At 40.3% G+C, this 18,917-nt stretch overlaps 1 protein-coding gene across 3 annotated transcripts; it reads left to right on the top strand.

The window, feature by feature from the left end:
* Positions 1-13,634: 13,634 nt before the first annotated feature.
* cysltr1 (cysteinyl leukotriene receptor 1) lies at positions 13,635-18,491 on the top strand. 3 transcript variants are annotated; one of them, XM_034598318.1, is made up of 3 exons: positions 13,635-13,768; positions 14,604-14,788; positions 16,167-18,491. In XM_034598318.1, exon 3 carries the CDS (start codon positions 16,185-16,187, stop codon positions 17,250-17,252), a length of 1,068 nt encoding a protein of 355 aa, XP_034454209.1. In that variant the 5' UTR covers positions 13,635-13,768; positions 14,604-14,788; positions 16,167-16,184; the 3' UTR covers positions 17,253-18,491. The 3 variants fall into 3 exon arrangements, with proteins under 3 accessions (XP_034454209.1, XP_034454208.1, XP_034454207.1); XM_034598317.1 differs by having other exon boundaries at positions 14,629-14,788; positions 16,164-18,490; XM_034598316.1 differs by having other exon boundaries at positions 16,164-18,490.
* The last annotated feature ends 426 nt before the right edge of the window (positions 18,492-18,917 follow it).

Below are 18,917 nucleotides of genomic sequence, written 5' to 3'. Positions count from 1 at the left end.
ACTTCTCTGATGCTTGACTGGAAGAACAGGTGGTTTCACTATTAGCTCTGTGCAACACATATGATGCTTTTTAACAAGCCAGGTGTCTGTGTAAGTGTCACTCAACATGTGACTATGAGTGTGAGCAAGCTGGATAAAGTGTGAGCGTCAGGCACCAGACTAGCAGTGGGAAGGAGGGAGCAGCAAGCAGGTGTTTTTCCAATTAAAAAAAACAAAAAGTATCCAGTCTGGACACAAACACGAGAGAAGGATCAGTTTCATCCTCTGGAGACACTGAGGGAAAAGCCTTCACAGTTCAGTACAGTTTCACAGCTTTTCTGAGTTTAATCAACTTGTAGAATTAATTGTTGCTTACATTTAATATTTGACATTATCATTCAGTTGACACAATGTGCACACAATGCAAAATGTTAAGTTGATATAGAGCATATTTCTATTTTAAAAAGTGAAATAGTCTCAACTAATGTTCCTCTATATCAGGGGTATTCAACTAAAATTTAAAGAGGTCCAGTTAGAGAAAATGTCTTGAAGCAAAGGTCCGGAAGATCATAATGTCTAACTATTTAGTGTGATATATATTTAAGTAGCCTAGTAGTTCTATCAACATCTGCATGTACTAAATACCTGATTGTCAAATCAAATGAATTCAGTACGATTCAAAAACGTTTTGACAATATTTATTGTCACGCAACATAGAACTGAACATATATGTATGATTGCAGATATGTATAATGTGCTCTCATTAACTAAATAAAAGTAGGGCTGGATTTCAAAATAAGAGAAAATAAATAAAATGTGAAAATTGTGCATGTTCAAATAAAGGGCTTAACTTCAGAAAAATTAAATAAAGGGAGCAAAAGCTTGAATTTCCCTTTTTCTGTTTCACATCTTGACTCAAAAGTCTCAACCAATTTTACAGCTAATAAATCTCAATACATCTTAACAATTGAACAGTTTTAGAATCACTTTCTTCCCCTCTTATATCCCACTCCCCCACTTTGTTCGTCTGTTTCTCTCCCTTTCTCCGTCTCACTCCTGTTTCTCTCCCTTTCTCCGTCTCACTCCTCTGTTTCTCTCCCTTTCTCAGTCTCACTCCTGTTTCTCCACTTTCTCCATCTCACTCCTGTTTCTCAACTTTCTCTCTCACTCCTCTGTTTCTCTCCCTTTCTCCGTCTCACTCCTGTTTCTCCACTTTCTCCGTCTCACTCCTGTTTCTCAAATTTTTCGGTCTCACTCCTCTGTTTCTCTCCCTTTCTCCGTCTCACTCCTGTTTCTCTCCCTTTCTCCGTCTCACTCCTGTTTCTCTCCCTTTCTCTGTCTCACTCCTGTTTCTCCACTTTCTCCGGCTCACTCCTCTGTTTCTCTCCCTTTCTCCGTCTCACTCCTCTGTTTCTCTCCCTTTCTCCGGCTCACTCCTCTGTTTCTCTCCCTTTCTCCGTCTAACTCCGTTTCTCTCCCTTTCTCCGGCTCACTCCTCTGTTTCTCTCCCTTTCTCCGGCTCACTCCTCTGTTTCTCTCCCTTTCTCTGTCTCACTCCTGTTTCTCCACTTTCTCTGTCTCACTCCTGTTTCTCTCCCTTTCTCCGGCTCACTCCTCTGTTTCTCTCCCTTTCTCCGTCTCACTCCTCTGTTTCTCTCCCTTTCTCCGGCTCACTCCTCTGTTTCTCTCCCTTTCTCCGTCTCACTCCTCTGTATCTCTCCCTTTGTTTTCTCTACCTGTATCGCTATCTGTCTTTTTCTTTCTACCGTCTTTTCATGTGCAACTTGCCTCTAACTCTCTCATCTGTCCGCACTGTAGAGTCGCAATGTTTACCAGCTGGAATGCACAGACTTGATTGGCTGAGTAGTATCACGTGGGATGGCTTAACTCACATGCAATTGGTCTGTGCGTTTCTCATCCGCTAAACCACTACCGTAAAGACTACAAAAGCTGCGCTGATTACAAATAGAAGCGCCCCGTCAGGTTTTAAATCATAACCTTCTGTTTTGGCTGTAGGTCCGGGTCCGTACGGGACGGCTTCTGGGTCCGGACCCGGACCGCAGTCCGCCTGTTAGTGACCTCTGCTCTATATGGTCAAGTCGGCCTAACATTTCTACAAGTCAACACTTTGAGTTTTCTCAATTCCTTGCAATAGTTGCTCTGACAGCAACACAGTGTTCAGCCCAACAATCAACTAGACAAGCATCTCTTTTAAGCAGGTTCCTCCCAGTCCAACAAAGATTTTCTGTACAAACTGTACTTCCAGTGTTCCAGTGATAGATATTCAATGTTGAGAGCATGGAGCAAACCAAACATTGCCCCAAATGCTCTGGCATATAGTTGCTCGAGCCTTCAAGCACCAGTGTCCCTCCAACACAGCAGACTTCCGTTCCAGGCTTTGTATGCCAGAAGTCTGACAGTCATCCCATTGTTGCTTCACATAGCCCAGCTCAGGTTAAACAAAGAAAAGCTTGTCAATTGTTGATTCTACAATGTACTGTCCCTTTTAATGGCCCTGCGCCAGAATGTGAACTGGTTCTCAAGAACACCTTCAGGGAATTAAAAACAAAATTTGGCACAAACATTCACTTGAACTCAAGGATGAACGTTTTAGATGTTGGTTGTTATAAGTCAAAGATCAAGGTCACTGTGACCTCACAAAACATATTTTTGGCCTCTTGAACTTGAGATCTCAAGATTGGCCTGATGAACTTATGTGGAGTTCAAAGGTCAAGGTCACTGTGACCTCATAAAACCCTTTTTTACCTTGTGAACGTCTTGTTTTATCAAGAGAATCCTTTTAAATTCACACAAATGTTCACTTAGAGTCCCAGATAAACTGATCAGTTTCTGCTGATCAAAGGCCAAGTGTAAAAACTGTAAAAACAATGTGGGTAGTCATAGTTCCTGGCACAAATCTGAGCTGACTACAGTCGCTGCTCTCTGCGTGTCAAACTGGAATTGAATCCTTAACCAAATCAATTTAGTTTGAGACTATAACTAAATGAATTGAGATTGAATGTGGAGACGAAAGATGGACACCTGACTCTCTTAAAATCATAATATTTAAACCAAAAACAATAATATTTATGATTCCCACACATGATGCAGGAAAGGTCAAGAACACTTGAAGCTTTTCCTGTTCCCATTGGTTCTTCATGCTGTTGACATCCTCAGCTAGCTCGGTCAGCAGGGTGCTGATCGAGGACAGCCTCAAGTCGCTCGCAGATAAGTCTTTATTTTGCCACTTCATCATAATATTTAAGCCAAAAATAATATTTATGATTCCCACACATGATGCAGGGAAGGTCGAGTACATCCCAAAGCCTTGTAATGAAGTATTAACTTTACAGATGGTGTAGCTGATTAGTTTTAAAGAATAGAATCTGAGAAATCATCTTAAGTATGTTGGTTTGGTTTAAATGTGCTACTGATTGATCCTCCGGTGTAGGTGAAGATTCTCTCCCAGCTTCCTCCACAATGATTTAGTAACAGTTGTACTTAACCTGTGTATTTCTACTTAATTCTCCTCCATTACACTCATCTGGCAACAATAGCTATAGAGACTTGTAGTGGAAAAATGACTTAGTGTGGTGGAAAATAACTAAGTGTGGTTGAAACCTATTTTGTAGTTGAAGAGTAACCCTTTGCATACCTGTCTAAGACTTTTATGACCTGAAACGTTTATGACCTGAAACGTTTATGACCTGAAACCTGTATGACCTTTCTATTACTTATTGACTGTCCAAGAACCTAATGGAAACGTATGCAAATCAGTTTTCTGTATCTTGATTCCAATTCAAACTGCGCCTACAGAACCAGTCTGAACTGGCTCTGACAAACAGCCTTAGTTCTCCTATATAAGATCCTTGCATTTGACTGTTCTCCATCTTCACTCTGAGATCCCTGTGACTCTCTGTGTTAATCCTTTCTGCAGAAAGCCCCTATTAAAATACACGTAGATAAATTTGGTGTTCCAGCCTCTTGTATTTTCATCACAGACTTTAAATCCAAAACAGCTTCATTTCTTTTATATGATTATTATGCGATATCTCGGTGGTTGCAGTCAGTAGTGACGCTCTACTACTGTCCTCCATGTACCAGCACCATGTTGGATCCTGCTGTCACTGCTAATCTTTCTCAGGAAACAGAACACTGTCTTCTTAGTTCATGCAGCGCCCTCCTGGAAAAACACAAGACAAAAAGGAGTATATTTCAATGAGGCCAATTGAGCACAGGTGTATGTCAGCATTCATTCCTGCTCCGGTGATCATGCCTGTGCACATGTCCTTGGTAAGCCAAACAAACTTTTGTTTTAATCAGAAAAGTCTGATTGTTGGGGTAATGTAGGGGTGCAAATGCGCCCTGAGGTATTGGAATTTTAATGTAAATATTGAATGTGTTGAGGTTTTACTATTTATATTGTTTCTTTTGTAAAGGGTCATAACGGTCCAGAACAAGTTGCAGTGCAGGTATGAAACTGCATTTTACCTTTAAAATGTTAGGCTATTAGACTGAAAATAACATGTGCTGTTTATTTTACAGGCAAAGTGCTGGTTGCTGTTTATTTTATGTTTATTTTATATTTCCTGTATTTTAAGCATAGTGTTGATCTGCCTTTTTGTCTCTTTTAGTGCTATAGCTGTTGTTGGCCCCCAGTCACAGGAGTGGCTGGTGCAGTGGAAGTTCACTTGTTGATTTGTGGTTTGCTGTGGCACTGGTGTGTTTTCTGTTGGGGAAAAAGGGTTTAATGTGTATAGTTTTTGTTCCTCACGATAGCATACTTCCAGTGCACTAGCCTGCTGACTGGTGTGCCACACCTCTATAGCAACTTTTAATTAACTTTTGAATAAACCAGCCTGTTATGGCACTTTGACCCACACTGACTATTGGCTTTATCATTGAAGTTCACCTGTACTGACATTTAAGACTAAACAGGAGTCACAAGAGATCCAAACAAGTTGTTGAAATCTAATGAGCCAAAGCAAAATGATCATAGAAAAGAACTGGCAGGGCCTCAGATTTTACTTGCTGCTGTTCTTCACTCTGTTTGTGAGCGTCCTCTTTCTGGCTCTGTAGCTGTAAAGCCTGCGGGTCCCTCTTCAAGTTCTTCATTTTCACTTATCACCTCTTCCTGCTCCTGGAATTTCTCCTGCATGTCCTGGAGCTCTGTGGTTAATTCTTCTACTCCACTCCACTTCTCCTCTGACTTTTGGAGCCTTTTACTCTTTATCTTCTCATCGTCCAAGTCCTTCTGCAACTGCCTGATCTCATTTTTAGCGTGGAGGTATTCACCCTCTACTCTCAGTAGACTTCTGTGTTCCTGCATCATTTGAAGCTTTCCCTGTTCCCATTCGTTCTTCATGCAGTTGACATCCTCAGCTAACTCTGTCAGCCCGGTGCTGAATGAGGACAGCCTCAAGTCGATCGCAGATGAGTCTTTATTTTTGCACTCAATCTAAATGGACAGAAATATATAAGTGGTTTTTAGCTAAACTGACAATCGGCTGATCTAAGATGGCATGCAGGCTAATAGGGAGTTCGTAAACCCTTTACTTAGACAGGGCTTGGTTGCGCAAAGCCTTAATTTCTACTTTATGCTGACATCTGAATTGCTGATGTCAAACCATTTACTTACCTTTTTTCATGGATTTAGATTTAGAAAATCAGTGAGTGAAAAAGTTGAGTTAAATCGTGTTCATAAAGTGACACTAAAGGTTGTTGCCGTTTTGTGTATTTTTCTTACTTTCACACAAATCCGATGGAAAGTGCAAAACTAATAACACGCTCTACTCTCAGTAGACTTCTGTGTTCCTGCATCATTTGAAGCTTTCCCTGATCCCATTGATTCTTCATGCAGTTGACATCCTCAGCTAACTCTGTCAGCTCGGTGCTGATTGAGGACAGCCTCAAGTCGATCGCAGATAAGACTTTATTTTGCCCCTTCATCTAAATAGACAGAAATTTATAAGTAGTGTTAGCTAAACTGACAATCCCACATTTACAGTGAATGCATTACAAAAATGTCCATCAGTTGTCAAAATAAAACTAGCTAGAATAACAATGAATCTGTCCTGAGAGAAGGTAAACCCATGATGACAAAATCTAACATGGCTTCTTCCCCCTCCCATGACGGTTGAACAAAGGTGTACAGTATATGGTCTGAGGAAGCAGAGTAAATGTAGGTGTTTTGGGCCACTTCTATTTTCTTTTTTTTCAAGAGTGACATGGAGGCGAAATTCTCAAATGCCCTGAAAACCTGTTTTTAACTCATTTTAATCCTTTTTTACTATTAAATATTCAGTTAATCCACAAGTAAACATTCACGTATTTGGAACTGACAACTAGTTCAGCACAAAATATTGCTCAGTAGAACACGTACCTCTGCCAAGGCCCAGCAGTCCCCTCACATTCATCAAGCAGCACAAAATTGCACACACTGTCAGTTCTCACCGAAAATATCTTAACATTTTATCTGTATTTCTGAAGCAAATAGCAGCAACAGTAATATTTACGTGTTAAGTGTTTGCATCTTGTCGTGGTCACATAACTTGTTAATCAGCTAATATCTCTCCTCTGTTCCTTTTTAATGTCTAGAGTCTCAGATCAATGCAGCAACCTCTCCAGTAACCCCCTCAACAGCAAATTGTAGCTTTAAGTTATGTCAGCATATGAGCCTTTTTCAATGTTCCCCTTTTGAAATTTCAGCACCTGCCCCTCTAAAAGTCTCTGCACGGCCCTGGTGGATAAATGCTTCACTTCCTGTGCAAACCATGCACTCATCACACATTAGGGTCCATGCCATCAAGTGTAGACCACAGGATAAAAATGTTATGTAAATCAAATTAAAGTTGTACATTACATTTCACTTACAATAAGTGCATTCAACCATGAGGGTACAAACCCAGAACAACAAGAATCAAGAAAGTACAATTTTCTTCAAGAAAGCCAAACTACAAAGTGCTATATTTAAGTGCTACTAAATTTTTAGTTTAAACTAAAGTTTTTTATTCAAGGTATAGTCAGAAGAGATGTGTTTTTAGTCTGCGATGGAAGATGTGTAGACTTTCTGCTGTCTTGATGTCAATGGGGAGCTCGTTCCACCATTTAGGAGCCAGGACAGCAAACAGTCGTGATTTTGTTGGGTGGCTAGCTCGCAGTGAGGGAGCAACAAGCCGATTGGCAGATGCAGAGCGGAGTTAATGGGCTGGGGTGTAAGGTTTGACCATGTCCTGGATGTAGACTGGACCCGATCCTTTCGCAGCACGGTAGGGAAGTACCAATGTTTTGAAACGTATGCGGGCAACCACTGGTAATCATCATGTATCTACAGGAACGGGTTGTTGCAGTAATGTTGGCAGTTGACTATCGAGTGTCACACCCAAATGAGGCTTACTTGCTGTTGCCTGTAGGTGATGCTATCACTACATAAAGACTAATAGATCTGATCAGGTTGGATGAAGCGTGAGCAATTTGGTGCCTATTGGACAATGTGCAATGGAATTACAACAACTTAATTTCCATGCTGATCAGTAGGTGGCGCTATCACTATTACGAAGGATCAACCTTTGCTTCACCTCAATGTTTAGACGGTTTGATGAAAAGTCACAATTCCGACTATGAAGGTCTTCTGAGCTCATTTAAACTGTACATTGTATTATATTTATTGTAAACCAGCCAGGAGCAGTGCATCAAAGTATAAAACATGTCACCTCCTGTTGCCAGCAGGTGGCGCTGTGACGATGAGTCAATATTGACATACGGATCTGGTCAGGGCAGGACTGTGAACATGTGAAAGAGATTTGAGGCTGATTGGACAATGCACAGAGGAGTTAAAATAAATCCCTCTTTTTTGGCGAATCATCCAACTTTGACAGCACAGCAGTCTTTTCATGTAAGCCACAGTGTGGCCACAGTGTGAAATGACACTCACTGAATTTAAAGTTGATCTGATGAAAGCTCGTTCCAATTCAACATGTGTAAATGGTCAAAAATGGCCGACTTCCTGTTTGATCTAGCATATCGATCCAAGAGAGTTTTTTGTTTGTAATGATATGACACATGTCACTACTGATTTTTATACATGTTGGTAAATCTTGGTGCCGGGGCTGCACTTTAGGGGTCACTATTCAGCTATTTTGCCACGCCCATTCCATAAAACCATATGAATGGCTTCGGGGGGGGCTGTTGTTACACAAATGTAGTTTGAGGGAGATTGAACAAAGTACACTTAAGTTACAGCAAAAAGACGAGGAGGAGTACATCAAAGTGTAAGATTAATTTAAATTGTCAACTACCCAAACAATATACAGCATAAAATCTATACAGAGAAAAATGTTATATTTATTGACCAAAATCTAGGGTTGAGCTTGTTGGGCCTTTTTTCAGGGTTGTTTATAGAGAGTTGGGTAGATTTTGTGTGAAGAGAGGACATGGAGTACACATTACAGCAGTTTTTTCGACTTTAAACCACTGATATATCATCTTAGGGGTACCAATTTTTTTCTGTCCAGTCATAATACACGTGTATACCGAATTTCGAGAAGATTGGTTAAACCAGATGGAATTGCGTCATTTTAGGGGGCGCTGTTGAGCCATTTTGCCACGTCCCATTTCCAATTACTCCAGAATACATACATTTTCACCAGGCCTGACGCGCCCGCAAAGTTTGGTGAGTTTCGAGTATGATCCAAAACATAGACATTTTTAGGGGCTTGTTTCCAACACTGAGCGCTGCGTCCTAACACTGTACAACTCATTTGTTTTCTCAAAAACGTTTCAAAGGAAATGGTGTGTTTGCCCAAAGTCTGTTCACTGGAAACAAAATATGTTGTGGTATATATGTTGTACAATGCAACAACTTCTTAAGTTAACTGGAAATAACATAATGTTGCATGACACTGATGGGACCACATTTAGGTCAGCCAAAAAACTCAAACAAGCAACTTCAAGTGTGTGTGTGTGTGTGTGTGTGTGTGTGTGTGTGTGTGTGTGTGTGTGTGTGTGTGTGTGTGTGTGTGTGTGTGTGTGTGTGTGTGTGAGAACAAACTGAATAAGAATTTACAGATGAAGAGATACATGGCTTTTGAATCTATCAATATCTTTTAATGAAATATGTCCATCATGCCTTATAATATATACTACTGCAACACTCACAAAATAGTTAGAAGATTTGAATATTGCATTGTGAGTCGCAACCTAACAATGACTGCTTAACGTCTACTAAATGAACTCAATATTTTTCACAACCTAAAAGCCCTCAACAAATGGCATGCACTTTAATGCACAGAATCAGATAAACAGTAACGGGAAGCATTCTCGAGATGTAATCTCACGGGAGGAAACTTCTCACATTTCCTTTTTGCACAGTGTCATATGGGTTTATCTGTGTGTGCATGTTTGTTTGCACGCACTCTCGTGTTTAGGTTTCATACACGCTGGATAGATGAGGGAGTTTATCTGAACAAGCTCTGATGCCATTTGTTTTGGTGAAAGGACATTTTAACGATGGACTGAAACCTGAGCACAAACACACAAAGCAGTAAAGGAACATCCGAGTAGATCTATATATCATATCTTTCCATGTACAGAGAAGTCTTGCCATGGTTGAACTGCAACTTTGAGTGCTTTTCCATTATCCATAATATTAACTGTGTACATATGCACCTCATGTAATACAGGTTCCCCTGGCTCAAAGTGCACTTGTTTTTAAATATTATGATATTGCAACAGATAATCTCTACACATGCTCGAACAATGTCAGCAACCAGGAAACCACAAGAGTTCTCAGTAAGCTGTTTGTTTGCTTCAGTGCTGCATGTGCTATGGTCCTATGCTTGACCTCCTATGTTAAACATTTCAGAGCCAACCTGACCTACTTACACATCCTAGTCTGCAGTGTGTCACCAGCTCTGTCAAAGCAACAAAAAACGAACATCTGAATTACAGTAGATTTCAGTGTAAACAGGTGTTTGACTATAGGCCTGCTTTAATCTCAGCTCCATATATTGTGATAAATTTAAAGCAAATTACCTAAAACTAAAATGTATTTTGCAGTCCAGGGAGGCAAACAGGGATGGAGTTTACAAACTTTCTAACAAATACTCATTATGAATCAATACAGTGGTATGTGTGTGTTGGCTCTGGATGAAGACACACAACACCTCTCACTTCCAAGGAAGGACTTGTGTTTCTGGAATTCAGAGAAGCAACTGGGCCCAGGTCAAAAATGCAGGGCCAGTAAACAAAAGTGAACATGTTTTCATACCCAAACGACAACATAGGTGATGTGATCTGTGAATGTGTAGACAAATCTTGGAATGTGCACATCGATATTTGGCTGACAAGGCTATATGTCCTACTCCAAGAGCTGGATGAAAAGACAGGTGATCAGTTAAAACCTTTTTATAAGCAGTCTATGGTTACAACTCAGGTGGGCCACGCATTTGACTCTTGTTTTACACCACATTTTTGACTTCAGGCTCTCAACACAACCTCCATTTGTTCTGTACCACCTGTAGATGCAGATGTGTATGGAGGTTGTCATGACGGGAGAATGACGGGTCTCCACTTCCTCCAGAAATTAAGCTAAAATATCCCTGATGCTACTGCTCAGAAAGAGTCTGAGCAGTAGCAGTCAATCATCTCAGCTGTCAATCATGAATTTTCGCCTTGTTTTTGTGGCATCAAATAGCTATTTAAAATATAACTTGCATAAACATTTGACGTGCAATTTGACTTTTTAGTTTGGTCCATGTTCCATTAACTTACATAGAGTAGGCAGGGTTGATCACCTATATTGGCTTCAATTTTGAGGAGCTGTCGTCCATCTTTATATACAGACTATGGTAATTACCCATATTTGAATTTGCATAGAGTTATTTGTTTTAGTTACTGATTAACTAGATGAACTATTTAGTTTATTGATTAACTATCTAACTAGTTAGTAAGACCTCAGTCACTATACAATCAGTAAATCATTATGTCACACAGAGAAACTAACATGCCTAAACTCTGTGCTTTGGGGATTTTGGAATTACTCAAATACAAAAAAAATCACCTTCAGCTTTCTGCCCCACTGTCCCTGCAATCATTTTTATTTTGCATTTGGTGCTCTACCGAGCTGATAGTGTAATAAGTGCTCACACAGAGTCTGTGTTGTTGACACACACTGAGAGCCACTTGAATGTTGCTTTTACCAGAGTATATAACCACTAAATGAGTCACAGATGAATTATCCTGCCCTCCCACCACTAAGGCCTTTCATCGGCGAAAATGACTTTGCCATTTCCACTGAAGTAACCACATCATTTACAAACTGTATACTGCATTCATTAGCAGCACATGGAGGAAATGATGTTGGATCCTCTGTTAGAAGCGACTGCATTGGTTTACCCATGCATCTTTATGTCCCTTTGTTTTATCGTCTCATGCCATCTGATCTTACATCGCTCGTCCTTCACTTTCCCTGAGTGGAGCAGCTACTGTCCCGGCAAAAAACCCTCGGGGAGATCGTGTGTGTCGTGACATTCCCTCCCCCCATAAAAAAATTAAATAAATGACGCCTGACATGTAATAATTCTTATTCACACGTTGTCTCATTGAGTTTCAAGAAGTAAGCCACTGGTCTCTCACAACCATCCTCCCCTGCTTGAAACAAATCGGCTCCCACATCGCAGGCATCCACTGCAAGCTGAAATGGCAGACGGAAATCTGGAGCTCTAATCACTGGAGGACTAGACAACATGGCTTTGACCTGAGCAAGTGAAGATGAAGCCTTCGTCACCATCAAGGTCATCTACAACTTTGTCTCCTATCGACACCAACCCAAATGGCTTGGCTGGACCAAACCTGTCAATAAAGTTTGGGCACTGACTCTTCTTATGGCCCAAATTGTGACAACAATGGCACTGGATCTCCATTCTATGCATGGTACTGTGACCTGAGGGTGGAAAAGAACCCCCTTCCCGAGACGGGCATGATTGGAAACGAGGGTTCATTTCTGCAACTAGAGGGCGACATGCCCCATGATCACCTGGCCTCCCTTTGTGGGTGGTCTTCCCCCTGCTTCTCTTCAAGGGGCCTTCTCCTCCCAATCAGTCCCCCAGATTGGCTGTGGGCCACCTTGTAGCAATCAGCCTATTCTGCTGGTCGCATCACGTTCATTTAGATAGTCCTCCATCTCCCTTGGGACACTGACTTTAAACAGTTCCAGTAGCAGTAAGTCTTTCAGTTTAACATTGTCAAAAGCACTACAGGAATTAACCCACCGATCGAATGCAACCTCCTGTTTTCGTCACAAATCCAAATAAGATATACCCTGCTGCCGTCTTAAGTCATGGAATGAGCAGTCTGAGCAGTCTAGATCTCGGCCTGTCTCAATCACTTGATGATAAGGACACCCCTCCCTTTTTCAAAACTTCCCTGGCATGTATGACTAGGTAACCGATCCCCCTAGCCTGACAGCCATGCCAAACAGCCAATCAGGAGACTGTGTGACTGTGTGTGACACTACTAAAACTCAACAGATTACTCAACAAGGACAATAAGAAAATGGTGGGTGGCTGTAAAAGTTTTGTTTTAATGTCAGGGACATTATTGGTATGTTTTTGTGAACTTAGTTATTGTCAAGTACCAGGGGTATGACTTCTGGGTTATGGGATGTGATAGATCTCCTCTTCACTCTAATTTCAGCTCTGGGATGTGTATTTTATTTTACTTTACAATCTATCCTCACGATGTGGCCAAGTGGTACACCAACGGCCTGCCAAAGTCCCTTCACACTTACTATATGAATATCTGTCCCGAATTCCCCATATTTTTGTTTTGTTTTGTTTCTCTTAACTCGCAGCATCAGCATCTTTGAAATCCATTGAAGGAAACATTGTTTGGAGGATTGGGTTTATTTAAATTTTCCTATTAAACAATCGAAACATCTTCTTGGGCCAGTGGTATAATTTATATTATTGCTGTGGAAAGAGAGACTAAAACCACTCTCATATGACTTCTTAACAGTCCAATATTTACTGTTCACTACTTACTGGGCAACTCCCACTTTTATCATCAACTGTAAATGGTCGGGCAAATAGATCCATAGACCTGGAACACCTGCACTGGGCAAACATCTAAAACCACAATGATCAGCAGATCCCTTTTACACTTGCATCAGTGCCAAGAAAAGATTCTTAATGTAATTTACACTGGTCACTCATGGACTAACACTAAATTATACACGTGTTGGGCTCATAAAGATGTTACTAATAAAGATTGTAAAGTACCATGCATCTCTACTGCATTGCTCCTTAATGATTTGTCCTGGCTCAACATTGAAACCTGTTTGAAATGCACCTTACCAGAATAATGTAAGATCAAAAATGAGTGGGTGGAGTCCTGCTCAGGGGAAAAATGGAACCGATTTCCCAGTAGCCCAAGGGGAGGGGGGCCCTTAAAAAGCCCAAATGAGTAAAATAAATAATGAATAGTATTAATTTAATTCAGTACTTAATGAAAATGGCTGAATAAATCTATTGATTGACTGAAGTTTGTATCCAAAAATAGTGGAGGCTTCCTGAAGTCACCTGTCTCACCCCTGCAAACAAATGGTTTAGTCCTTGCTGCTCGTTTCTTCTATAATCATAAGAAAAGTGAGTGGCTGACTACTCGAGAAGTGGTGTCTAATCAGGACAGCAAACGTAAAGTGAGGGAATCAGAAAAGAAAATAAAAAGAAAGGAAAGAGAAAGAAAACTACCAGAGGGCAGACACTGCTGACAGATGTCTTTCCACAGAAGGGTGAGTCAAACAATGAACCAGTTTATTACATCACACTGGCTGTGTGTGTGTCGCAGATTCGCAGTTGTATGATGTTCATGTAGCTGAGGGGTTTAATTTGCCTTTACTGAGAGCTAATGGTAAAATAAGAACGTGGACTTGAACCAGGACGACATGTCTTTTATTTTTCTGCACACAGTCAAGTCTCGGTCCCATACAGCTGCACTGCCAATGATGACAGGAAACACAAATTCACTGACCAACCTTTCACAATAAGGCAACTAAATAAAATAGCTTACATTCAAACTTGGTGATGTTCTACAGCAAGTTTATACAGAGGGTTTATCTTGTAAATGGCCATTAATGTGTCGGGGTGTGAGTGAGTGAGTGAGTGAGTGAGTGAGTGAGTGAGTGAGTGTGTGTGTGTGTGTGTGTGTGTGTGTGTGTGTGTGTGTGTGTGTGTGTGTGTGTGTGTGACTTTATAGAGATCTATTTGGGGGTGTTGCGATTGTCTGTCTTTTGGTTTTAGTTAGGTGTATTTAACATGTTTTATTACACGTTTTGTATCACCAGTTCATCAAACATAACCTGATTTTATGTTTAAAAAAATATGAACACCAGGGATGAAAATACAACAGAATATCAAAGTATGAGAAGGGGAAAATGTGGGGGAAATCAAGCCAGTAGGTCTGTTGGTGCCTAAAAAATTGAGGACTAGGATGCATTTAGGAAAATGTATTAATGGAAAAGAATCAGTGAGAGCAGCAAAGTAACAAGAGCAGAACTTAAAAGTTTTTCCCGTAGTTGTGTGGTTTTTGTTGTCAGTGATGTCTGATGATGTTGTTGTGCTACATAGAAAGAGCGTTCCTACTCTGAATAAGCATCCAAACAACAGCTGAGGGTTGTGAAGAGGCAGCCACCTGCTGCAGTGTCCTCCCACCACTGCTGCAGCATCTGGCAGAGAAGTCAGAGAGGCGGAGGAGACTTGATCTGAGGCAGCAGAGACGATCGACTTACCTGACAGCAGACAGGACCTCAGCGGTAAGAAAAACTTTCTTTTGTTCAGGGGAAGACAGAGAAGTTAAAGTAAAGCATGTAACTGTAATGTTTTTAGTAGCCATTCACTGTTTGAGCAATGTAAATGCTTTCATTACTATAGATCAGTGGTCACCAACCTTTTCAAGCCCAAGATCACTTTTTAATTTCCGAATGTAAGCCGAGATCTGCCACCCTGATAGCTTCCAAAAAACCCACTTAGGAGGGTCATATTTATTCGTTTTTGCAATTTCTGTTAAAGGCTGAATGTACAAGCATAAATATACACAAAGAAAGGCAGTTGTGCAACTTTATCTATTCCATGCACAATATTCACATAAATATCAATTCATATTTCCAGCATCTGTTCAGTGCACAATATTTAGCTTCAGTTCAACAATATGTTCTGCAGAGGAGCTGCTACTGTAGCACAATGTTTTTACATAGGCTTTGCCTTGAATATGGCCACAAATATGATTATTTCCTTGTATGAAAGTAGTTCTGTGTACTCAAATAAATACCAGTACTATACAGTATGCATCTTCTGCTCCTACAAATATTTCACAGTAAAAAACACTTTATAAACAAAAGAATGGATTCCGTCAACAGAAATGCCGGACTTCTTTTATTTTGAAACGCATACAGAAAGTGGTTTTAATATTTTAAAATGCATGTTTGTGACATAATTTCAACAGGTGAACATTAAAACTCAGGTAAAAGATAATTGTCTCTGTTTATTCTTCAGTGAAACACAATCTTTATCTGTCTATGACACAAATGTATTTACAACACTTCCCGAACCCGTTTCAAAGTGAAAGCACTCCAACGTTTCACTTTATGAATCCATTCATTTGTTCTATCGGGGCTTTGATTGTTATCGACAGACCGGAAGATGCACGTCTTCATTCCGTAGTGTCCTGGTGTTTAGTTTAGTACATAAACCAACTTGTTTTGAAGACAACTCTGCCGTGTGAACAACAGAAAACCGACACACAGCTGATAGATCGGGATCGACGGGTTGGCGACCACGGATTATATTGGATGGTGCGTGTTTATTCAGTTGCACAGAAAGGTTCACAATAAGGTGCAGGAGATCCCATTAAGCTGGATCTATTTTTTTATCATGACGGCAATAAAAATGTTCTAAAAATTACCTTTGCATTGTCAATTGAGGCTACAGACATGGGATGTTCTTATTTAGATGATGGAATAAAGAATTGGATCAGTCCCAGTCACTGTCAGTTGCAACTCCAGCTGAATTCATCTTGTTAAATGCATGGAAAAAAACATTAGAAAAGCTGAATCTTTATCATCCTGCCACATGTCAACACTCTGCAAGTTTCTGTGTTTTGCAGCATCATTTCTTTTATTTCTGTCCCAGCAGGAAGAGGTGTAACCACAAATGGAGCCGCAAAGCCTGACCAACAGCACGGGGAGCAACTCCACCAACTGCTCGTCCATAGATGACTTCCGCAACCAGGTTTACTCCATATCCTACACCATCATCACTTTGCTGGGCCTCACTGGGAACGGCTTAGCCCTGGTGGTGCTGATCAAAACGAACCGCCAAAGTTCCCCCTTCCACGTCTACATGATTAACCTGGTTGTGGCTGATCTGCTGTGTGTGATGACGCTGCCACTGCGAATTATCTACTATGTCAGAAAGGGCCACTGGAGCATGGGGAATTTCCTCTGTGTCTTCAGCTCCTATGCTCTCTATGTAAACCTCTACTGCAGCATCTACTTCATGGTCGCCATGTCGTTCACGCGTTTCCTGGCCATTGTCTATCCTGTGAAGAACCTGCAGCTGATGACAGTGAACCGTGCTCGCCAGGTGTGTGTTGGCATCTGGGTGTTTATCTGTCTTTTATCGTCTCCCTTCCTCATGTCAGGTCAATATGTAGACTCGAACACAAATACAACCAAGTGCTTCGATGCTCCGCCGGGTAAAATCGGTGATAAACTCAAAGTGCTGAACTATTTGTCCCTGGTGATAGGCTTTGTCCTGCCATTACTGGTGATCCTGCTCTGCTATGCCGGCATAATCCACACCCTACTGTCTCGCTCCCAACTGTCTCGCACCCTCTCTGCTCAACAACAGCAGCGGGCCATGGGCACCAAAGCCATTCGAATGATTGTCATCGTCTTGTTGACATTCACGATCAGCTTCATGCCTTACCACGTGCTGCGCACTGTCTTCCTGTCCCGGGATCACTCCAACTGCTCGGAGAGGATTCAAATGCATAAGTCTGTCGTGGTGACACTCTGCCTGGCTGCTGCCAACACGTGTTTCGACCCACTGCTGTATTATTTCTCTGGAGAGGGTTTTCGCAGCCGCTTTTTCTCCTGTGCTACTCGGTCACAGCCCCAGAATCTGAAAGAAACCACCCGAAAGTCAGTTAATTCACAACAGACAGGAGGTCGTCAGACATCAAAGTCGGGATATGTTACAGGACAGAGTTCAGGATGACCTGTTGCCTCATTAGTCCTCAGGGAAAGAGTCAAGAGGAACAGATGTAAGATAACGTAAGACAGAAAGAGATTTAACAAATTTTACTTCGTCAGCTCATGAACAGAGTATTTATACATTTCACTTACAAGTCTCAGGAGACTGAGAATAATGTTCTAAAGAGGAGAGATTGTTAGATAATTATTATTATTATTATTATTATTAGGATACTTACCAGTATTCTAATGTCACTATTGTTAAATGACAATTGAAGTTTATCAATGTATGTAATGTATCTTGGATTATGTTGTAATATTTCTTTTTATTTGGATTGCCTTTGCCTTGAATGGGTGGTTAGAACTTTTTTCCTACTTCTTCTTACATCATCTTTATTTTTATAAGTTTTATTTGTGGCATTATTAACATTGTTTCTACCACAGCTGTATTTTTTATCATCAGTGTTTGTTATTGTGTTCATGTCACTGTTTTTCACTGCCTTAACCATCTATTTAACCATCCATCCATACCACTTATCCTTTGAGGATCCCTTGGCAAGTTATTTGTAATTTCCCTTTTTATTTTATGAGGGTTAATATAATTCCTCATGCTTGTTATGTTTACTTTTAACTAAATGGGATTGTTTTGTTTTGTGCTGCTGATTTTTGTTCACTCTGTATTATTAACATTATATAACAAACCTTTTATGTAAAGTAACAAGCTGGAGGAAAGTGTTGGGTGCATGTACTCTCCAGGAATAGTTCAGAAAAAATTGTTAATTTGCTTTCTTTGCCATATTTAGATGTGTAATTGATACATATCACTCAGTAATATGAATATGAAGCGGCAGCCAGTGGCTGTTTAGCTTAGCACAATGATTTTAAAGAAGTTAAAATCCTTAAATAGCATGTTGTTTATCTAGCCCTATTCTGTATATAAAGTCAGACCAACTGTTTCCACTTATTGTTCCATGTTAAGCTAATTGACTGCTGACAGAAGCGTCATATTCATGTGAGTGGTAACAATCTTCTCATCTTACTGTATGTAAAAAAAGTTGTTTAACTGCTGTGTTTCTCTGAACTGATCTTTATAATGACTGCCTTAATATGTAATGAAATATATGTTAGTTCCTTATATTAGGTCTGTATATTAAAAGCTGCAACTTCATTCAATATTTCTTTATATATGCTGACAATTATGTTTTATAGAGCAAAACACAACAAAATTTAAGCCATTGAAGCATTTAGCTGCTCGTTTGCCGCAAAATCTGAAAAATAGAATAGTTACCAGATTTTGAAGTTAAAGTTGGAGGGCTTCATGTAAATTATCTTTGCTGCATTTTTTCTTATCAGACGAATATATGGCTTTAAAATCCCTCATCAAGATCAATAAAGTCCGTAGCCAGAAAGGCTTCTTTTCTGAACAACTCGATTCTTCACACATTAGCTGGAGCTGCATTTCTAAGTCATTTTGATAATGCTGCCATCTCCTGGTACATTGGATTATCACAACACCATTAAAATACATTGACAAGGGTAAAGGTCCATCCTCAAACATATCTCAAAAAGCTTAACAAGTTAATAGTAATAATTTATCAAGTATAGAGTACCAAAATACCAATTATTTCTCAATGCTAGAGACAATCATAACAATTTACATGAGGTAGCTTTACATTTTAATACATTACCT

This window comes from Hippoglossus hippoglossus, chromosome 10 (genome assembly GCF_009819705.1).
Source record: "Hippoglossus hippoglossus isolate fHipHip1 chromosome 10, fHipHip1.pri, whole genome shotgun sequence".
NCBI lineage: Eukaryota > Metazoa > Chordata > Actinopteri > Pleuronectiformes > Pleuronectidae > Hippoglossus > Hippoglossus hippoglossus.
The sequence above is the reverse complement of the archived record's forward strand: the minus strand, read 5'-3'. Positions and strand labels throughout refer to the sequence as shown.